The 24,369-nt window shown below is 31.4% G+C and overlaps 1 protein-coding gene across 6 annotated transcripts in view; it reads right to left on the bottom strand.

The window, feature by feature from the left end:
• Window positions 1-24,369, bottom strand: part of LOC145263764 (partitioning defective 3 homolog) — a 522,695-nt gene that overhangs the window by 192,229 nt on the left and 306,097 nt on the right. For all 6 annotated transcript variants that reach the window (XM_080120803.1, XM_080120802.1, XM_080120805.1 and 3 more), the window contains exons 3-4: window positions 22,639-22,743; window positions 14,075-14,273 (exon numbers count right to left, since the gene is read on the bottom strand). In XM_080120803.1, coding sequence (XP_079976929.1) covers window positions 14,075-14,273; window positions 22,639-22,743 — 304 coding nt within the window. The remainder of the gene's footprint in view (window positions 1-14,074; window positions 14,274-22,638; window positions 22,744-24,369) is intronic.

Below are 24,369 nucleotides of genomic sequence, written 5' to 3'. Positions count from 1 at the left end.
TTTTTTTAATAATACCTTTCTCATTTTACCAAAAATATTGCAGCAATTCAATACATTTATTTAACAATCATATTTGGTTTAACGTCTGTTTTACATGTTGACGTGTTGTTCAGCTTTTAGAAATTGACTTTCAAAGTAACCTATCTCTGACCAGGTCTTTATTTATCCCTCTTTTTCTCAAATCTTTCCTTATTGCTTCTGCCCATATTTCCTTGGTATTCTCCTAACCCCACTACCTCAACTGTTCTACATCTATTACCACACAGCATTCTTACCATTCTTTTAATGTAACCAAATCAATTTTTTGTTCTGAACCTGAACACATCTCCCTACGCTGCCCAGATTTACTCTTCCTGAGGTCATCTGACCTAAACCTAATCTTTAAGACTCATGTTACGCATCTAATCATTTTATCATCATTTCTTGTTCACTCTCACCGGCAATTTTCATTTTTATGCATCTCGACACTGCACACACACATGCCCGATAGACTTTCTCTTGGCAGAGTTCTACGGACAAATTTATCTTTAATTGACTTTTGACAACTAAATATTTTCATTTACTAGCCAAATAGAAAAGTTACTAGCCAAAAGTATGTGATTTTTGGAATATGAAATCTTCGTTCTGTGATGAGTATGTACAAAGATTTTTCTGTGTTTTTTTTTTTTTTTTCAAACAAATGTAATTCTAAACATGCACAGAATTTTATGTTAAGACTTGAAAGTATAAATATTCAAATTTCTTCAGATGTTTTTTACACAACCTTCATTTAAAAAAGTATATTGTTCTAGTAAACCTTTTATTGCTTAAATAATTTGACTTTGCTCATTTTATTAAAATAAAAAAAACATTGAAAAGACATTTTTCACTCAATAATGAGCTTTGGAAGATTGTCGATGAAGAAAAAAACATAATCGACAATAGATAAGCGTTTTATTATTTGTAGCCGCCACTTGGAGGAAAAAAAAAAAAAAATCACTCACAACATAAAGCCCTACTTGGTTGACAGCGATAATGCTCTGCTAGTTAGTAATGACAGATACAGATAATGAAAGTAACCGTGAAATTTCAACAAAGTCCTCCCAGTAATTAGATAATATAAAGAGCATGTTTGACACAAAGTTGTGACAGTATAACGCCAGACACTAAATCCTAAAATTCCAAAAATTATGACTACTCCAACATCATGTTCCTGAAATTTATAGATTTTATGGCTTGATAATTTATATTAATCTGACTACTCGTCTAGAGTTATTTTCACAACATTTTGGTTGATGTAGCTTCCATCTTCTTCAGGTCTATCTTGTCAAACGCAGAAATTTTTCTGTCAAACTCGAGGAAGCAGCACAGAATTTCAAACGGAATCCATTATTTAATCCATTGGGGTACCATGCTCTCATTCCATCAGCCATAAACGGGTAGAATTCTCAAGTAATTTGCAATTGTATATTGAGTGTCACCCACACTGAGGATTGAACCTTCAACCTCCAGAAGAGTGTAACTTACATTGTTAGTTGCACTCTTCTGGACATTCTGAAAATAACACTCAAGATGAGAACAGTAGTCCAAATAATCTAAATCATAAGAATCCTAATCCGATGCCAACTCTTCTGATACTACACTATCATTCTGTGTCTAAAGTCAGTCAGTGAAGAAGAAATCCTTCTTTACTGAGGCAATTTAAATTTTTGCCACCAATCCAGAGTACCCCGCTTTGGGGAGATAAATTTTCCCTACATTAAAAACCGATCTTGAGTTTAACTTTGCCCTCATGGAGAGACAAGTAAATAGAAACTCCAACTCTAACATATTTTAAAGTCTTCGTATATTCAGACTTGATTATGCAAGTGACTGGCAACTGCTTGTGAACTTCATATTTTTCATGGCACTTCCTCCTTTGGAGGAAACCGGTTCAACCCGCCTGGTGCAAGTGCCGTTTCTATTTATTTATAGGAGATTAAAAAAAATCTGACTTTAATTACTAGCATTCTTAAAACTGATCAAAATCTCTGGATCCACAGCCCTGGTTTGACATTCCACAAAACAAGTCCGAAAATATCTCAAGAAAATTTCTAAAAAGAAGATGTGTTTGGCTTTCTTTCAGAGATGACAGAAAATACATAATTCAAAATGACATTATGATAATCATGCTTCCACTCCCTCCCTGTGGTCATAGACTTCAGTTGCACGATTGCTTTCTCCCGCCCAAAATTTGAGCAATGGTTGAAATTCCTACAACAATCCAGATAAGCAAGAAAAACTTAAAGTTGGAATGTTACAAAAAATAAATAAATTTAAAAAAAATAACAAAAAATAAATAAAAGATGGGGAAATTACTGCGAATGAAACAATATACAATGGTTACAATATCATTTCTGATATGAAAAAATAGTGGTTTAAACTAAGAGAGGAAAAGGGAAAGCGAGCCACAAAGCAGGACAAATGGAGTTTAAACTAGAAAAGAGAAAAAAAAAAAAAAATGGAAAATATTAAACTAAAAAATGTTATGAAATATTTTACTAAATGATTACAATCATTTTTTTTTCATGAAGCAGCACTGTGTGCATGCTTTTCTCTCCCCATGAGGGGATGACACCTCAGGATTAATACCACTAGAAAAAAAATCTTAGGAAAAAAAGTTTTCAGAAAAAATCTCAGGAAAAAAAAAGATTGGTTCTCATGTAGTTGTTATCTCCCTGATTCTATTTTTGCATTTTCTCACTCCCATCTCTCTATTCTGAATTTGTAGCAGTGGACCGACATTAATGGACTTTTTCTTGTACCAAAACAGTCAATGTTTTTGTTTTAAGTTTAATCTATTTCAAACTGATATAAATTATTGCACAATAAAAATAATTAAATGAAAACAAAAAAAATCATTTTTCCTATTTTTAATTATTTAAAAAAATTAATCAAGTAAAAATGGAATTTTTTACTCAATTACTAAATTTAAAAAGTTATTCTATCAAATTACCTAAACAATTTAATAAATAGAAATATGAAAATTAAATCTACAAATTCAGAATGAGGGTACCTGAACAAGAAAAAAGTCAAGTAGAATCAGAGAGACAGCAGCTACATGAAAACCAAAAGATTTTAATCATTAAATAAAATATTTCATAACATTTTTCAGTTTTCTGAAAATTAACCTTACAAAATATTTTTTAAAAAAACATTAAAAAAAATCAAATGACCTAACTTGTAGAAAAAAATAATTTTAGCACGGTAGATGAAATGAAAAAAAAGAAAATGAGTAAATTTTGTTTATTTATTGAAAAAAAAAAAAAAAAAAAAAAAAAAAAAAAAATTACAACTAATTTAATAATAACTACACATATCACACGTACTGTCACTGAGAAGTAAAAGGCTGCTGTGATTAGAAGTCAGATTTATAGGGGCCATCCTAAATGGTGGAGTTGTGCAGCAAGATACTTATTAACATTACATTTAAATTCCTGCATTTTGGTACATTTGTTTTAAAACATTTCATTTCATACGAATCAGATGGCTTATTGTTGACATTCTCTCAGCCCCCAATATCTTATTAGTTAGAATTCTTTCTAGAAAGACATTGAGTATTTACAGGAGGGACTATGTCAAGGTTGCCAACATCCCTATGCGAAAGTGTTTCTGTGAACCAAACTGGATTCGAACTTGGCACATCTAGGCTGGGAGTTCATGTCGTTAACCACTTAGCCACTATCAACCCCCTATTGGTAGAGTCCAGAAAACTGAGCAGAGAGAATTCCATAGGTAAGTGGTCAAATGAAAGAAACTGCTTGCGTAGAAAGTTCTCCAACATTTGGAGACTACTACAGTGAAGGAGTGGGATTTTGCTGCTCATTTGATTAGTCGGTGATATTTATGTTGAGGAAGTACAATCTCATTAAATCTCATTCTGTGGAGGTACGTTTTTTAATGGAAATCACACCAGACAAGGCATGGTGCCACTTGATGTAATAGGTTAAAAAAAAAATACTTCAAGGTGAAAAATTTGCCTACAATAAGTGTAAGATGGAATAGATTTCAATTCAGAAAATTGCAATTCTTCCCTCTTTGTCAGAAACATCACTCCTGGAATGTGGGGACTAAAGGACAAAATAAGAAAAGTGAGAGTTACACGGCTGGCGAAAGTAGACCCAAGATCCACTTCCTACTCTCCTTAAAAGGTATGTGCACAAAATATTTCTCGTTAACCTGTCTCTGATTATTTGCTGCAATGCGAGGGCAAATTTAGATGCAAAACCATGTAGCGCAATGGTGAAATTCAGTTGTAAAAGTTACATTCCAGGAGATTGAAGGTTCAATTCTCAGTGCGAGCGACCAAAAATATAATTGTTAATTACTTTGGAATTCTACCCAATCACAGTTGACGAAATGAGAGCATACTACCCATGTGGATTAAATAAAGCGTTCTGTTCGAAATTCAGTGCAGATTCCTCCCCTCTCCAGTTCGACAAAAAGATCCCAAGAGTTTTACTGAAAGATTTGACAAGATACACCTGAAGAAGGTCAGAGGTTACATTGACCAAAAACGTTGAGCAAATGACACTCAAAATGATGATTGCATAGTAAGCTTTTATTTATTTATTTTTATTTACTCATGGGTCATCAATCATTAAAGCCCAGAAGCTGCTCAAGGATAATGGTTGAAGATATCATTGGTTGGATTATAATTGCCTCCATAAGAGGATCGAAAAAATAAAAAATGGGTTGGATGAGAAGAGTATTTAAGAGAAATTGATTATTCAAAAGAAATGAATTAAGTATTTGTTTGCATTAGACTTGAACACGGCCAGCTGTAGTCATTAGGAAGCAGACTCATATCAGTTCCACAGATGGAATATTCAAAGGAAAAACTTAGTTCATGAAAGTTTCATTTTGTTTTTGGTTAGGGGAGGGGGAGAAAGAGAGAGAGAGAGAGAGAGAAAGGAAAGATCTTTGCTGTGGTTGTAGCTAGACGAGTTCTTTCTGTGAATATTGTACACGCTTTAATTTTAGATAAGCAACATATAAAAAGCAGTCTACACACTTTAACTTGCCTGTGGGGAAGAGAAAGTATATTGGATTTTCATTGACCACTTTCCCGCCTTTTCCAAGCTTCACAAAATCTTGACTGAACCGAGCACTTGCCATTACTGTTTTTCACAAGTTTATTCATTGTGGTCAAAACCATCCTTGCAACATTCTACTCTTTGTACACTGGCTTTCATTATGGCTGAATATTTAACAATAGAAACATCTCAATGAGTTTGGAATGTACATAACACCGTCCACAACTATGTAGCGAATTTTGCATCATGTGAAAATGCATCAAACGCTGACCACAAAAAATGCTGCCGATGGAAGGTTTTTAGTTCTCTCCCAACTGCAAGAACTGACATCAGGGTCGGTAAGTGGGGTTGAGAAGGGGCACTCTAACCTGCAAAAAAAGTGCCTAGTCAGATCCGTCAGCATTTCCTAGTAAGGGCGCCTCGGGCAATTAGCAATAAACTGACCTCTTAAAGAGAGAAAGCAAAGCCTGGGAGAGTGTACCTCCTAGAACTGCACAGAATTATCATTACACTGCAATCAAAATGGACTAGATCATTACAGGAATGCTCTAATCTCTGTTGATTTGGGGGCTGGAAATAATCCCTTAAACTGTCGATGGAATCATTAATAAAATTTCACAATACTTTACGCAATTCAACCATATTTGTACAAATAAATTTCATTCTATCCCTGACTTGTCCACCTAGTTTCAGTCATGATAGTGCCACCAGTTTTTTCTTTTTAATCGTTTTTAGGGACACTTTGGTGATTGTCTCTGCAGTAGATATAATCCTGAATGGGGTTTTCACATTCACCTAACCATAAGCCACTGCCTCCCAACTCAGATTTGTATCTGAGGGATTTTTTTTTTTTCATTTTAATATGATTACCAAAACACTAAACTTTTTAGCCTGGTAAAAATAGGCCTCAAGGTCTCAAGTAATTTGCAATTGTATTTTTGGATCACCGACACTGAAAATTGAACCTTCAGGAGAAGGTCACTTTACAATTGATTTTTGCCAAATACTCTGACTACTGCACCACGGGCCCTTATGGGCAATTCTAGTACAAATAGGAGTCTTAAACCTTTTATTTATCACTACCTATTATATATATATATTGACTATTCCTCTTGAGAAAGCCTGCATAAGACGGCAAAACATCAAGCCTTTAGGTCTCTCTGCCTCCTTTTTAAATTTTATATCATCGGATTTTGATAATCATATATATATTTTTTTATTACCGTTTTATCTGCTTAGTTACACATCTTTCGGTTATCGAATCATATCAACAATCCAGTTACTTTACCGAAAATGTAAAGTCTGATGAAGTTATTGGATTGTTGATACGATTCGGTAACCGAAACCTGTGTAACTAAGCAGATAAAATGGTAATTAAAATATATATATTAGCTCTGTAATAATATTGAGCACTCTCTTCAGATTTTTACTAATTACCATTTTTGATATATATATATATATATATTAATAACATTGATACTCCACCCTGTTACACTTTGCTATCTGTGTTTGTGCCACATGTGTGACACAAGGCCAATTTGGCTCCCACAAACTAAGCCACATAACTCACAAGTTATTGGTTGAGCAGACACAGTTTCTGTTTGTGCTCTACATACACTGACTTGCCTAATAATTTTATTTATATAGCAAATTCATAGATTACCCATGCAATGAGTTGTTAAAAGTACTGATGGCTTGAGTAGAACCATTAACACTTATTGATACAGCTGATTACATTAATTGGTGCAAAACGTACCACAGAATCAATGAACAACTGCACGCAGTCTTGTATTGTCAGAGTTTTCAATCTCTTATGTAGACTGTTGACAAGGACTAAAGACTATTTGCCCATGAAGTAGATTATTGAACACCAGCAACCAACCTGGTAACTTTCCACCCCACACAGTACATATAAAAGAATAACAGTATAGTTACATTCCAAAATCCAAATATTTGATCTTCCATGCAAAACAGCTCCTCCAGAATATTAAAATTTTGGTACATTTCAACATGCTCGAGGATCTGTTTTGCATGAAAATCAAATATTTAGATCCTGGAATGTAACTATATTGTTATTCTATTATATATGCTCTGTTATATTTAACATACATTGAGCTTCTAAACAAAAAGGATTAGTATACACAAAGAGTGAAATATAACTGAAAAAACATTTTACCAAAATAATATATATATATATACGATCAAACAGTTAAAAAACACTTTGAAATGAGTAAAAAACATTTAATCTGAAAAGGAAACACTAGATAAGTGGATAGTCCTTAATCCGCAGAGTTTCAAAGAAATACTTTCCTTCTCATCAGAGTGTAGGAATTAGCAAAATGCAGGATCGGATTTTGCAAGCAAAAGTATTTGATGAAACAACAAGTAAGTCAAAGATCTTACTTGAAAACAAAAAAAAAAAGTGAAGCAGAGGGAATATGGTGAAGAAAAAGGTGATTACACATGAATGGATAGTCTGGTGGAAGATAAATAATCCAGTGATGGTAAAATCCAAGTATATAATTTCAAGAAAGTTAATTGAATTTCCATTTGCACAAGTAAAATCCAATAATCCCGTAATTGGAAGAAGATGGTCCATCATAATCCAAAGGCAGAAATCCATGGAAAAATTCACAAAAATGTGTACAAGGAAAAAAAGGAAAAAATTCCAATAATATTAATTAAAGAAAAATAAGATATGCTTTTCATTCTACTGCCGAGATATAAATAAAAAATTTTTTCAGATTATATATATATATATATATATATATATATATAAGAACAAATGATTAATAAAACATGTTAAAAGACATCTTGAAAAAGAGTTAAAAACATATTTTATTTTTTTTTGATTCATCCAGTCTTGACAGACGTGTTTTAAATATTAGTGCTTTTCTTTTAATGATTTGGAATTCATTCCATTTGCGCTTTTTTCCAAGGAACTTTGCCTTTTGGATGATTTTGGACCACTTGGAATTTACCCATTGGATTGAAATTTTAAATTCGACCGTCTTGGATTTTACCATTTTTGGATTTTTACCCTTCACCGGACTATCCATTCATGTGAAATCTTTTTATTTTTCTTTTGCCTCCTGTTCCCCTTACCTCACCCCTTTTTTTTAACCAAGTAAGATCTGTGACTTACTTGTTTTATTAAATACTTTTATATGCAAAATCCGATCCTGCATTTTGCTAATTCCTGCCCTCTGATGAGAAGGAGAGTATTTCTTCGAAAATCTGTGGATTAAGGACTATCCACTTATCTTGTGCTTCCTTTTTTAAAATTAAATATGTTTTTAACTCTTTTTCAAGATGTCTTTTAACATGTTTTATTAATCATTTGTTCATATTATAAGCTCTATTTCCTTCTCGGTTTTATTGAGCTTTTTACATCTGGCTGAGTTTATTTTACTTGTAAATATTAACTCTTTAATATTTATAATACATTTTAAGTTTACCATTTTGATTACCTTAGTAAACTTATTGTAACTTATATTTTATATATATATATATATATATATATATATATATATATATATATATATACAAAATCTCAAAAATTCAGATATGTAAGAGAAATATAATATAGAGTCCCTAGATTATATCTGAACTGAAGTTGTCCATCACAATCAAGATAATGCCAAAAGATAGGTACGGGCAAAAATAGGGGAACCCATTTTTTAAAAGCCGATTTATCATATTTTTTTTTGTAGGCTTCCGACTACTTTTTCATTGAAGTTGAAAGATTAGAGACTAAAGTTAATTTCCTAAAGGAAAAAAATATTTGTACACGTGAAAAAAAAGTTATGAAAAATGTTTTCACGGCGAGCTAACCAATTCAGCTAAATTTTAAAGTTAAATAAATTCATTATAAAAATTCTTTAAAAGATATATAGTTTTCTGAGTTTATTTCAAAGATAATTAGTTAAGTCCTAAGATATTGAATTAAATTTAAAAAAACCAAAAAAAAAAACAGCTTGTTTGTGCAAAAAAACAAAACAAAAAAACTCAATTAGCCCTCAAAAAGCAAGTAATTTAGAATTTGCCAAAAACGCAACAAACTAAAAAAAACTGTAAACACGATTATAAAGAGGCCCAAAATTTCAGCCAATCAAAACGCTGTTTCAAAATGAAGTCATTTTTTTTTTTTCTCCAGACGTGCATCCATACATTCCTATTCTGAACCTTTGTATCAAATTTAATTATTTTTTATGTTCCTGTTTTAAATTAATTTTTTTTTAATTATTGTTCGAGATAATATAAAAATTATGTTACGCCGAAAGTTTCACATTCTTGCAAGCCAGGAAATTATTAAAATCTTGCATATAAAAATTCTGCGAAATCTGTAAATTAAAAAAAAAAAGTAGAAGTATTTTTGCTATTATAATTTTTTTTTTGTCTGAAAATATTAAATAAACAATGCTGAATTTAATGGTAATATCGGTAGTTCGAGAAATTCATTTTTCTTGGAGTTATATCGAATTCATTAGTACGGACTTTAGGGGCTTTTTTTGTAATGTTCATGTAAAAATTTTTTTTTTTTCATTGTTACAAATTACGATACTTTATTTATATAAAAAAGCAAAAATAAAGTCTTGCGTTTTTTATTTACTACTGAAAATTATAACTTTAGTAAAGGTATTTTTTGTTTAAACAAAATAATACATTTCCACTCGGATTTAAATAAAAATAATTAGTTCATTATATTCCGCGATCATTATTTGATAAATACTGAAAATTTCATTAAAATTGGTTAATTTCCTGATTTTTGGTGAATTTTTAAGTAAAGGGAGGGGTCAAAGTGTTTATACATTTTTAGCATCGGCATTCATTTTCCCATACCTATCAAAAGAGGAGCGTTTCAGAATTAGTAAAAAATTTGTACATCATATCAAGGTGTGATAAAACTGTTGAGATTCATGGTTGAAACTTGTTGAACCAGTCAACTGTTTGTAACAAATAGAACTATGAATTTTATTTAGTAACTTCACCTATCGGGCGTTGTACGATAGCGTTTTTACTTGTAATTTGTTTTTTCTTCTCAACGATATATTTTTTTTTTTAAACAGTGGTTTGAAACTAAGGGAAATAACTCTTATTAATGAATACAGAGTTATGTTCCCTGTTTTTTTTTCAAGATTTCCGTCCATACGAAACGGGCAAAAATAGGCGGACAAAAATGGGGGAACTAGTTTTGAAAGCCGATTTATGATAATTGTTTTGTAGGTTTCCAACTAATTTTTTATTGTATTTGAAAGATTAAGGACTGAACTTAATTTCCAAAAGGAAAAAAAAATATTTGTACACGTGAAAAAAAAAGTTATGAAAATGTTTTCGTGGCAAGCTACCCAATTCAGCAAAATTTTGAAATTAAATAAATTCATTGTAAAAAATCCTTTAAAAGATAAATATTAGTTTTCTGGGTCTATTTCAAAGATAATTAGTAAAGTAAAGTCCTAAAATATTGAATTAAATTAAAAAAAAAAAAAACACCTTGTTTGTACAAAACAAATTAATTAGCCCAAAACCGAGTGATTCTGGCGTTCGCAAAACGCAACAAACTAAAATTTTGTAAACATGAAAATTACAAAGGCTCAAAATTTCAGGCAGTCGAAAGACTGTGAAAATGACGTCATGTAATTAAAAGGGAGGAAGTTCTTTTCTTTGTTCCAGTCGCACATCCGTACATTCCTTTCTTGAACGTTTGTATTAATTTTTGCATTTTTTAATTTAATTATTTTCTATGTTCCTATTTAAATTTTTCTTTTTTTTCTTAATTATTGTTCAATATTATATAAAAAATATGTTACGCCGAAAGGAAATTACGAGCAAGGAAATTATTAAAATTTTGCATATAAAAATTATGCGAAACCTGTAATTTAAAAAAAAAAAAAGAAAGATTTTTTGCAATTATAATTTTTTTGTGTGAAAATATTAAATAAGCAATGCTTAATTCAATGGTAATATCGTTAGTTTGAGAAATTCATTTTTCTCCAAGTTATATAGAATTCATTAGTACGGATTTTAGGGGCTTTTTTCGTAATGTTCCTATAAAAATTATTTTATTTTTATTGTTACAAATTACGATGCTTTACAAAAATAAAATTTAAAAAAAATAAAAAAAGCAAAAATAAAGTCTTGCGTTTTTTATTTACGACTGAAAACTATAACTTTAGTAAAGGTATTTTTTGTTTAAACAAAATAATACATTTCCATTCGGATTTAAAAAATAATTAGTTTATTATATTCCGCGATCATCATTTAAAATAAATACTGAAAATTTCATTAAAATTGGTTAATTTCCTGATTTTTGGTGTTTTTTTTAAGTAAAGGGAGGGGTCAAAATGTTTATACATTTTGAACATCGGCATTCATTTTGCCCATACCTAAAAATAATTTAGTATTTTCTGGAAAGAATTGAATTACATTTTTTATTCTTAATAATATGCTGCAACAAACCATAAAAAACTGACAAACCAGAATGAACTATTGATTTTGTAAGAAACCTCTCAATAATCTATAATATAAAGCTAAATGTCTGTGTGCGTATGTGTCTGGTCACGAATAGGCTCCTATATGGTTGACTATTTTAAAAAACTGATTACATATAATGATAGATGTATCAAGACACAGGAATGGGTATGTTTGATCTGGCAGGACAGTGGTTCATTAAAATTGTGGGGTCTGCGTTCGCGTCTGGTCCACAAAGTATGGAAAAAAAAAAATTTAAAAAAAAAAAAAAAAACCTTTACAAGTGTTTCTGATATAGATGTTCATAAGAATACTTTGATAAGCATGTTTTAACTTAAATAGGGATGGTATGATAAAATTGTGGGGTCTGCGTTCGTGCCTGGCCTCCATAAAATGTAAATAGGCACAAACTTTAATAAAAACTTTTCATGTCTACCTGCGTAAGTATACTTTGATAATTATATTTCAGTTTGAAGAAATATGGTATAATAAAATTATGGGGTGTTGGTTTGCACCTGACCTCCATAGAATGGAAATATGTCACAAAGTTTAACAAGGTTTTTTAATATAGATCCACAGAATATTGTGATAAGTGTTTCAGTGTGAACAGGTATGGTATAATAAATTATGGGGTTTATCTACTTTATTTTTACTTTCATCATATTTTGCTTTGGTTTTGATACCCTCAAATTCAACCCAAATTTACAACCCTTCCTTTTCATAACCTATCATATTTTCATAAATCAGAGTCCATTTTCTGTAGGTTGTTTTTGAACCCAGTCAACGACGGGTACTTTTGCTAGTAAAATATAAAGCAAGAGATTGACTTGACTTATATATATTAGATTTCACGGATGGCATTTTTTTTTAATTTTTGGTTTTAAACACCCTGTATAAGTGAAGATGTCTATCATTTGGCAATTTTTATCTTTTTATTTATTTCACTTGAGGCATATTTTTCTTCAGATGGATTCTAATTTCTTCCAGTATGCTCAGTGAAAGTTCACGATTTTGCATAACTCGAAATGTGTTAATAGATTTGTGCGGATCAGGCTTTAATTTTTTTATATTATAGAGAAATGTTGTCACTCTCAGAAAAAAACTCTGCATAACCCCTTTTGGCCATTTTCACAATCAGGTACCATCGCACATTGCTGTGATTGGTTCCAGAACTGCCCTGCTAGAAAAGGGTGTGAAATTCGTACGTATAAGAAAATAATAATTGACTTTTTACTCACTCAAAATAATGCGGCTCACAGATAACTGGACGTTTTCTCTCCTTTAACTAGAATTTTTTAACCAACGATAGTTCAGATAACTTGTTGATTCACCTTTTTCTTATTAAGATAAATTTACTTATTGCAATGCTTATTTTGTTTATAAATTCAATCTTCATTTGTAATGTATCTTCAATTTTCAAACTACATGCCACACAAAAACGGACCATTTTATAGCAAAGACTGTACCACGAAGGAGGAACAGAACATAACAAAAAAAAAAATAAAAAAAGTGACGTCTTTGTTTACTGTTACACCCATTATGAAACTGGAAATAGCGAAGGTTTAAATTAAGGTTAGTCAACCGAAAAGAGGGATGAATTTCGAAAATATCGGCGAAAAAAGCGACCCCCTCCCTGTAGAAAAGTGTCCAGTTGAGGGTGAAGGAATTAATGTTTTTGGCCAATTTTTCGATATTTGTCGTCCAAAGAGTCGAGCTTCAAAACGATACTGATTTCATGAAAATCCGTCGCCTCTATTGAAAGTTTTAGGCAGATATACATACATTTAAACAGACAGATGAGATCTATATTATAGATGAAATACGTCATAGAAACTGCTCTATCGCTACACTCACCTCTGATCTCTTGATCAGACAAATGACACTGCAGGTGCAGTATTTTATTTCGGATGCTTCTCCAAAAAAGGGATCATTTGAATTGTAGCTAAGTTAATATTAAGTTGGTACAAAAATAATGTTTTTATATATATAGTTGAACGTCAAAACCGACATTACTTTTGCACCAATCTAATATATTGCTAACATGATGATTGCAACGTCTTGTCAGACGAGTGCCACTTCCTCAGCCCAAAAATGACTTCCATCGCCACAGGACCATTTTTATAGACAAATGCCTGAGGGAGTATCTATACACAGATGATGTTACAGAGTCTTAGCTTTGTATGACAGCTAAGTCTCTCTCTCGGTTCAAAATGTTGAGATCCAGCAACAAGCAAGAGCAAGATAGCCAGCAACAAGTTAAACTGCAGATCAGCTTAATGCGGGTACTGGTCTCCCGCTTTATGGTTTTTTAAATCAGAGATTTGCTTCTCCTAGAAAGGTTGCCTTCACCACGGCTTACGGGAGCCCTCTCCACCCCATGCTACCATGATAAACAAAAATTATCAAGCCAGAAGTTTAATTTATCAGCTTAAATACCATTTAGACTTGACTTTGAAAATCGAATAAGATAACTTTACAGGTTAGAAGATATGTGTGCATGTCTGTAAGAGACAGAGAGAGCAAAATATCCGAAACAAAATCCAACTCACCCGAAGGAACATCCTCCAAAGTAACAATGACATCATTATCAGACAGGCTGGAGCCTTTGAATTCTCCTTTACTAGCACCACTGGGACCATTATTGCTTTGGAAGATGTCAGGACTAGATGTTCCGACAGAACTCGCACTGGCACCATCACCATTATTATCAAGATGACCTGCAGGCTGCTCTTCATAAATGGCAGTCAACTATATAATAAAAAAAATATAAATAAATATACGTAATAAAAATAAATACAATTATTAAGAATTATACATATAAAATTATTTAATAAATAGATACTATTAAATGCCCATAAATAAGTCCATACGTAAAAAGATACTTACTAAAGAAAATTGCAGATTTTTATTAAATACTCCCAATCTACTGAGTCTGTTAGTTCAGAAAGTGTTATTAAAATAAGCATAAAATGACTTTAATCACAGTTGCAATTATTTTCGGCAAATCCTTAAAGACAGACTTTTTAAACCCAGTGTGCCACTTTTTAAAAAATTTTTATCATTGTAAAAAACTAAATACATAAGAAACAAGTTTATTTATTTATTTATTATTGAAATAAAAAACAAAACGAATTTAGTCACAGTCACAACTTTCAACAGTTTTTTTTTTTTTTGGCAAATTAAATTTTACAAGTAACCTTTGCTTCAAAATTTGAATTTTTGTAAAAAATAGAAGAAATCCTTATCATCAACTATTGCTGGTTTTTTTTTTGTTTGTTTGTTTTGTTTTTTGAATTAAACTCAAAACTATCGAAGTCGATTCGACTTCTTAAATCCTTAATGAATGAGAACTATTTTTGTTTTTTACGATACAGTGTGCCAAATAATTGTCTCAGTCTTTTAGGATTTAATTAAATGTACATAAAACCGTGGTTAATTTTTAGTTGTGAATAATTAGTAAAATCAAGGCACAACTAATCCAAAAAATAAACTTGTTTACAGATTTTTAATGTAAAAAAAAAAAAAAAAAAAATGGCTCACAGAATTGGAAAAATATAATTGTTTCATTTTTCTCCATTATAATTCTTTACTTGAATTTTGATGGATCAATAGATGTTGTAATTTACGGTTTTACTAGAAAAGTAGTCCATTATGTAAATAAATACTGATGTACTTATTCTGTCTTAAGGCAGAAAGTAAATATTTAAAATTTATTTTTTGTAAATAATTTTTATATGAATCGAAAAATATATTTGCCAAAAAATAACCTCCTGACTGAAACTTGTGAGTAAATTCATTTTATTATTTATTTTTTTATATTTCATAATACCACAACAGATTTTTACAATATTTTGCACTGACAAACCAAGTAGTTCATTCGTGTTAAAGTTGCTTTAATAGCAAATCATCAGCAGGAGCAAATAAGCATACATTATTTAGTCATACATTTTTAGTAAAGCTCCTTATGTACGACAAAAATTCAGCACCACAAAATTGATTTGGCTCCTGCTAATTCAAGCAACTTTACACGTTTCTATATGACAAACAGCAGGAGCAGTTAGTGATACAGTGATCGGGCATAATTTTGGTCATACATTTTTAGTAAAACCCTTTTTATTTCATTTTTTCATCAATTTATGTATATATACACTTAGCTCTATCTCACTATATGATGAAATATTGAGCTGTTATAATCTTTGCAAGTTGATAAATATTTGTAATCAACTTACAGTTTTCTAAGTGATTTAAAAATTTGAATATATATATATATATATATATATATACCTGACACACACACAGAATTCAAGATGGTTTTGTAAGATCTTTCCCTCATAGAATTGGATAATTTGGGTTGGGGATGGGCTTACCTTTGAATATCACTTTTTAGTAAGTTTTTAAATTTGATTTCCATCCTCCTCACTTTAGGTATTTTTTTCCCCATCACTTTGACTTCTTAAACCCTTAACGAATGAAAATTATTCTTTTTCCAATACAGTGTTACATACTACATACTATTTGTTATAATTTTTAATATCTATTTGTCTCTGATCAGTTACATGATAACACAATGAACTATATTTTACATCTGTACAATGAAACATAGAAAACATTTATGGAGAAAATATAATCATTTACTTAGAAATAAAATAAAAATAAAAAATAAACAAAAATCATGGTTGTGGATAGATTATATTCTTTGGTCATTAAAATTTAACTCACCAGTATACATACATATATATATATATATATATATATATATATATAAAATACCCTATCATCATTCAAACTAGATACAATCATACGAACGAATGCAACTGAACAAAAGCCAATAACTCCAGAAGTCACCACTACCACCAGAGTAAATATAAATTAGTCCGCAAGGGAAAAATATTTATTTATAATCTTAGTCTCAAGAAGCAACAGACCCCAGTACGATTTTGGAGCTGACTAAGGTGCTAATCGAAAATATATCTCGATATGTAGTATCTCTAAATCGATGACTTAGAAAGAGAAATAGGTTTGGCTTGGTTGGTTTGTTTTATGGCATATCAACCCTTTTATTATTAACTTAATAAAACCTTATTAAAATGTTTGGATTATTTTGAGTACTACTCGAATCTTATTTTCACATTTCGACAATTGAAACCACCGATATTCTTCAGGTGCATCTGGTTGAACTTGGCAATCTTTCTCAAACTCAAGAACACACACACACACACACACACACACACACACACACACACACAGAGTAACAGATATCCTCAGTATTGTCCAGCGATTAATGAAAACTAATCCTACTCCAAGCCCTGAACCCCATATTTCCAATTTTATATCTATATTCAAATTATGAATGAAGTAAAGCATTGTTTGGGGTTGCTCCATGTGCATGAAAACTCAACAAAATTATTGTACAAAAACAAAAGAAAAAAAAATTTAATACCACCGTCTTATTTTTCATAACATTTTACCAAAGTCATTTGATCTTACTGGGTCTGGGTTTAATTTGCACCCCTGTATCGATAGACACACCACAAATAAAGTACAGATATATATTAAAAATGTCTAAAGGCTATACATAAAAAAAAAAAAACAGAACTCTTTTCTTTAATGTTATAAAAAAGATAACCTACTAATAGTTGTTAATAATAATAATAATAATAATAATAATAATAACAACAACAACAACAACAACAACATCAATAACGTATTGCTCACATAAGATAAGGTACTGTATAAGAGAAAATTGTACTACAAAGAATATGCGTCTTCGTCAATCTTAAGTCAATTCTTGATCCAAGGGAGGTAAATATAAAATTACTCTTTTTTTTCTCATGCAGAAAGCTTATTTAAAATTCTTATTTAAAATTCGCATTTTTTTTTTTTTTTTTTTTTTTTAAATCAATACAGAAAACTCTTTATAGGGTATGTACCCGTCATGAAACGGAGATGTCATATTACAAAAATCACGTAAATTGATCAAGTAGTTTTATTTTTAACTAAGAACATCAAATTTTTTGTGATTAAAAAGTTTGAATTATTTTGAATACACTATAATCGAATTGAGTTGTCCCTCTTGAATTTTAACAGATTCTGAAACAACATGGCGGCTCCAGGTTCACTTCCTTGTAAAATTTGGTTTTCTTGGCTAAAAATAAAACTACTTGATCAATTTATGGAATGTACCATTTTTGTTCCGTGAACACAAAGATTTTTCTGTATTTTTGTTTTTTTGTTCATTTTAATCAAGGTGAATTCTAAATAACTTATTTTTCCTTTTTAACATTGAGATAAATGTAAAAATAATTTATTGACTAAATAGGAAAATTTTTTTTTTTTGTTCATTTTAATCAAGTTTAAGTCTAAATAAGAACTTATTTTTCCTTTTTAACATTGAGATAAACGGAAAAATAATTTATTGAAATTTATTTATTGAAATTTATTTAATGAAATTTATTGAAATTGAAATTTATTGAAATTGAAATTTATTGAATTTAGGAAAACATTTTTTTTACCTTTCCTTATTACATTTTTACAAACCTCAATCTTATTTATATTTTTTTTTAGTTTTTTTTTTTTTTTTTTTTTTAATAAAATTAGACTTCTTCATTCATAATCTCCACAATTTTTTATCACTTACATCGCCATTAGTCAACCCCAACTGTCACGTGCATTCAGCCACCAATTGACTGAAATGTATGAAATTAGTATTTAAATTATTTGAACTACTGTTCTTATTTTGAGTGTTGTTCTCACAAGGTTTCGGCCGATGTAGCCTCCAATCTTTAAGTATACCTTGCCAAACGTGGGAATTTTTCTGCCAAACACACAAATCTGAACAGTTTCGAATGAAATTCATGGGGGTAGCATGTCCTTGTGTTGTTAGCCATGATCAGGTAGAAGTTTTAATTCACAACTGTATTTTTAGTATTGCCCATACTGAGGATTGAACCTTCAACCTACAGAAGAGTGCCACTTAAAACTGAGTCCAGAAGTTAAATCAGCTGAAATATTGCGAGAAGAATACTGAAAATGAGAACAATAGTCAAAATAACACAAACTAGCGAGACCTGTGGAAAGTCCACAGCGAACTCACATGTAATATAGTGATGTTAGCATTCTGTAGATGTTCAGCATAAATAGAAACGCTTTAATATTATTGTAGCTCTTTTATTAAAGCTGCAAAAGCATTTATCTAAGCTAGCAGGGACGTCCGATTGTAAAGTATGCTTAAATGTATTTTAATTCTTGCATAATTTGCCCCGAATTCTCGTGATTTCACGTCAAGCCCGGATCGGGCGACACCGGCAATCATCGGTGAAAGCCAAGCATTGTTCAAATGTTGAAACGTTAATTCGACTTTAAAAAGTTTTTTTTTTGTTTGTTTTTAGTAATTTTTTATTGTATGATTAGTTATTTTTAATGATTTATTTATTTTGAATTTTTTCTTATACTTTCAATTTCTGAGAGTTCGATTAGCCAATGAAAAAGCGATATGTAAATGAAAGCAGACGACATTCGAATTGAAAGAAATCGACTGAACCCAAAAAAGCTGACAAACAACTATATTTTCAGACTCGCCAAACAGAAAAAAATGACAGGCAAGGAAATAAATCTGTGCATGCTAGAAAAACAAATGGAAACGCTGATGCAAACAATCTCATACTGTTAAGAAAAGAAATTGCTTTCCCAAAGAATGAGGTTAGGTGCACCAATTGTGAGCACAAATGTTTACTAAAAAAAAAAAGATTGTGCATAAAGGATGTCTTCTCCTGGCGGAGTACCAATGAACAATGTACCCAATGGGTATCATTGCACACAGACGATCGTTTTTTGTACAATCCAATTTGTAATTGTAAAAATAATCTATTTATGGGTGTTCGAAATGGCAACCCTAAAAATATTAAAGAGAATGCAGTGTTATATCCAAACACACGTACACTGATTGGAAGAACTTTCTGAGAGAAATTTGTCCGGAGTATTTCCTGAGGAATCCCCGGCAGATAGGTCGCCCAGGGCACACTGTAGAAATTGATGAATCTCTATTCAACCAAAGAAAACATAACATAGGGAGAATCCTTGAACCGCTCTGGGTCTGGACTATTTCTCGGAAAAAAAAAAACAAAAAAAACAAGTTTTTCTATTTGTGTGTACCCCCTCCCCTCCAAAAAAAACTTGACTGAACTAAGTCTTGAAAATAAAATAAAGAACAAGGAAAAAAAATACGGTTAAAGAAAAACAAAAAAAATGTACTTACACCTAACATTTATACGGGGTAAACAACCTTTACTTGAAGATAACAATATTTAAATAACTTGCTGTTGATAAATATTTTGAAAAAAAAAAAAAACTAAAATAAATAAACATATTTGCTTTTTTCAAGGTAGGTTTTTTGTTATTTTTTGATAATTTGCATTTGTATTTTTTTTTTTTTTTTTTTGGTTTGTTTTGCTTTTTTCCTTAGTCTGCGTCTGTTATGCCGCTCGGCTGACACCGATGATTGCCGGTCTCACCCAATCCGGGCTTGGCGGGAAATCACGAGAATTCAGGTCAAATTATGCAAGAGTACCCAGATTTTGTATATATTATTATAGAGTTAGTGTTCTATCGATTTTTATATATCATAAGGTTGCGATTTCAAAAGTAAAAATATATATCCATATGACTTGAATCGAAACCAAAACAAAAACTTATGAAAAAAACTATATATATATATATATATATATATATAACGATTCCTTCAGTTATGATCGAAACCAAAATCAAAACTTATGAAGAATTCTTGGTAAAATGATTTATTACAAGAAATGGAAGTCTATAACAATTAAATAACAGTCACTCAAATGCAAGCGTAACACATAAAATAAATAGCACACCCACTATCCTATTAATATTAGGTTGATGCAAAAATGTTTTTGACGTTCAACTTCATGTCAAAAGACGACATTATATTTGCACCAACCTAATATTAATAGGATAGCATGCGTATTATTTGAAAATTGAAAAATAACACTCAAGATGAGAATAATAATCCAAATAATATAAATGAGCAATCCTCATCTCAAAAATTCAGAAACACAAGAACAATTACTTTCATCATAAATAATAAAAGGTACATCACCATCAATATAACAGCTGCACCTTTTCACAAAGTTTTTTTTTTCTTTTTACAAAGGAGCCACCACTTATCAAGGCCTGCAGGCCACTCGAGGATAAGGGTTAATGAGTATACAGTAGTTCATGGGACAATATCGTAATAATTGTTAGTAGTGAAAATTTGGTAAATTGAATTACTTAAAGGGATGACTCATCAAGAATTTGTTTACGTTAGACTTGAAGACGACCATATTTTAGTCAGTTAGAAAGCAGGAAAACGGAACAGAGTTCCACAGGCGTGCAGTTCTCAGAAAGAAGCTTTGTTCATGGAATCTACGTTTAGGTTTAGGAACAGATAAAGAGTGGGGGAAATTATTGATAGTGGTTTCAGCTAGAGGAGTGTTTTTTGTGAAAATTTGGCGAGGGGGAGACCATGGATTGGAGCTCAGAGGAGCACTTGCCATGAAAATAATGATAAAGCAGAAATAGGCTCACAACATCTCTTGTCTGGGAAAGAAGTTGCAGGGAAGAGAAAAGCGCATCCCCACTAGGCTACAAAGTCTATTTTGAACTCTGTCAAGGCAGGATAAGTTTCTTCTAGCAGCTCCTGCTCAGATGTAGCAACAGTACTTCGTTCTAGGACGTACTTGGCTCTTATACAGATAGAGAATTGCATCAGCAGTGAGATATCTACTGGAGCGGTAGAATGATCCCATAATTTTTCCAGCAACCTTGGCAACGGATTTGATGTTCGTGTTCCATTTCAAATCAGGAGTAAAGGTCAGACCCAGAAGCTTGTCAAAACATGGAACCTCCCCAAGACAAGAGTTATTCATTTCAATTGATGTCACACAGGGATCAGAGCGTTATGATATAAAGATAGAAGCTTGGTTTTAGATGCATTAAAATTAACCAGCTATTTCTTTCCTCATTGCACTATGTTCTCGAGATCAGGGGAGAGAAAATTCTGATTCTCTCTTCTGTCATTTACGACCTTATTTTTCATAACATTTTACCAAAGTCATTTGATCTTATAGGGCCTGGGTTTAATTTGCATCCCTGTATCGATAGACACCACAAAGAAAGTACAGATATATATTAAAAATGTCTAAAGGCTATACATAAAAACAAAACAAATAGAACTCTTTTTCTTTAATGTTATAAAAAAGATAACCTATTAATAGTTGTTAATAATAATAATAATAACAAGAACATCAACAACGTATTGCTCACATAAATAAGATAAGGTACTGTACAAGAGAAAATTGTACTACAAAGAATATGTGTCTTAAAGAAATCTTTCTCAAACTCAAGTACCTATATAAAATTTCAGACTGAAAGTAAATTATCCACAAGGACCTCTGGCATAAGTTCTTGGTAAAATTCAGTTATAAGTGGTTATAGGTTCAATCCTTGGCGTGTTCAATACTCAGAATATAATTGTAAATTATTTAAAACTGATGCCTAGTAATGGCTGATGGAACGAAAGTATACTACCCCCATGGATTAAATAAAGGGTTCCATTTGAAAAGGGTTCCGTTTGAAATTCCATAGTCCACCAGAAAGATTCCAGAGTGCCACAAGATCCATCTGAAGAAGGTCGGTGGTTACATCGGCTGGAACGTTGTGAAAATAACACTCTTAGCTAGCTAGAACACAAAAATTTAAAGCCAATGTTAGAAAGCCTTTTTCTTTAGGTATCACCAAAGAAAATGTGCTTTCAAGAACTCATCAAGACTCTTTTAGATCGTGGTCAAAAGGCCGAATAAAAACAAGAACTGTTGATTTCTGCTGACAGTAAATGCGGTGCTTTCCATCAACCCACTTAGTGTGATTACATGCTGACCTCAATATGGAGTTAGCGAACTGCAAGAAATTCGAAATATGCAAGAGAGTCGCTCCAGTGTAAATACTTTGACAACTTCAAAAAGGAAAGAAAAAATAATTTTGAGGTCAATCAGAAAAATGTCGGAAGAAAAAAAAAAAAAAAAAAAAAAGAAAAAAAGTGTTTTCAACTTACCTGCTCTCTATCATCTACTACGTCATTTAGATGGTCATCGGGATCAAGAATACCGCCATCAGTACAAGTCTTGAGACTTTGCACAGTCACCCAACTGTCATTGGACTGAAATTCAAGAAATGTGAGACATTAAAACAAGTCAGGTAAAACTTAAAGTACACACACACATACATATATATATAAGTAAAATTGTCTGTGTGTGTGTGTGTGTGTGTGTAAATTTCCCTACCAAACTACTCTCAATTTTCAGTCTACAAACTCGAGATTTGACATGAGGCGTATTGAGATTTGGGAAAATCTTTTTAATCAGTTTTCAGACAGGAAATTGGCTGTCAAGAGATCAAAGTTCAACGATTTGACTTTTGAAAACTCTACCAAACTTCTCCGCCAATTTTGGGTCTAAACATTTGAAATTTTAGCTGTAGGTTACTTGGACATAGATCAAACTTATTTGATTTGAGCCGAAAACTATAAATGTTAAGGGGTCAAAATTGGGGTCAAAGTTAAAGTTTGACCTCTGCTGTCTCTACCAAATTACTCAGCCAATTTTTGGTCTAAACATTTGAAATTTTACATAAAGTGTATTCAGACACAGGGCAAGTTTTTTTAATCATTTTTTGGCCGACTATTTGGCTACCAAGGGGTCAAAGTTCAAAAGATTTGACCTTTGCGATATCTAGCAAACTGTTCAGCAAATTATGGGTCTAAACAATTGAAATTTTACATAAAGGGTATTCAGACATAGGGCAAGCTTTTTAATCAGTTTTTGGGCGAAAATTTGGCTGCCAAGAGGTCAAAGTTAAAAGAGTTTACCTTTGCAGACTCTACCAAACTTTTCCACCAATTTTGGGTCTAAACACTTTAAATTTTAGATGTAGGTTACATGGACACGAGTCAAACATTTTAGTATATATATATATATATATATATATATATATATATATATATGCACATAAAGTTATGAACAGTACATAGGGCCCAAGCAAAACCGGACTGACCTGCTAGTATATATACACACACACACACACACACACACACTAGCTGTATATGCCCGGCGTTGCCAGGTTGATACATTGGTAGACAAAGTCCAGTCACATACTATTTAAGATACACAGAATATATTAACTTATGATTTTCCTGAAAATGTATCACATGTTGAATTTATTGAAGCATCAAACACATCCATTTTCATCTATAAAAATTAAATGGGAAATAACTCATTACTTCAATAAACTTGTGTCTGTTAAAGGCAACTGGTGTCCACTAATCTATATATATATATATAAAAGCGAAAATGTATGTATGTATGTTTGTGTCTGCTAAAAACTTTTGACAGACCGAACAAAAATTCACAAATTTGGTCTCATATGAAAGCCCCATCCTTTGCCTGACAAATATCGAAAAACTGGCTAAAAACGTTAATTTTTTTCACCCTTAAATCAGCACTTTTCTACCGGGGGCGGGGGCAGCAAAAACCATCCTCTCATGACGAGATCGGTTCTACGCATGCGTCAAACAACGTCGTAACCTGATTTAGTTTAAAGATTTTTTAAAAAATGACCTAATTTCGTATATATTGTCTAAACACAGTTGGTTAGAGCGCTGGGTCATTATCTAAAGGTTTTGGGTTCGAATCGTGGTGTGAGATGTCTTTTTTCTTTTTTTTTATTTTTTAAATTTTAATATTGAAGCAGGGTTATTAAGCCATTTTTCACATAACGTTCGTTTTTC

The sequence above is a fragment of the Euprymna scolopes genome, chromosome 39, assembly GCF_053919585.1.
Source record: "Euprymna scolopes isolate OS-2025 chromosome 39, ASM5391958v1, whole genome shotgun sequence".
NCBI lineage: Eukaryota > Metazoa > Mollusca > Cephalopoda > Sepiida > Sepiolidae > Euprymna > Euprymna scolopes.
Note: the sequence above shows the minus strand (reverse complement) of the source record. Positions and strands in the feature narration are given on the sequence as shown.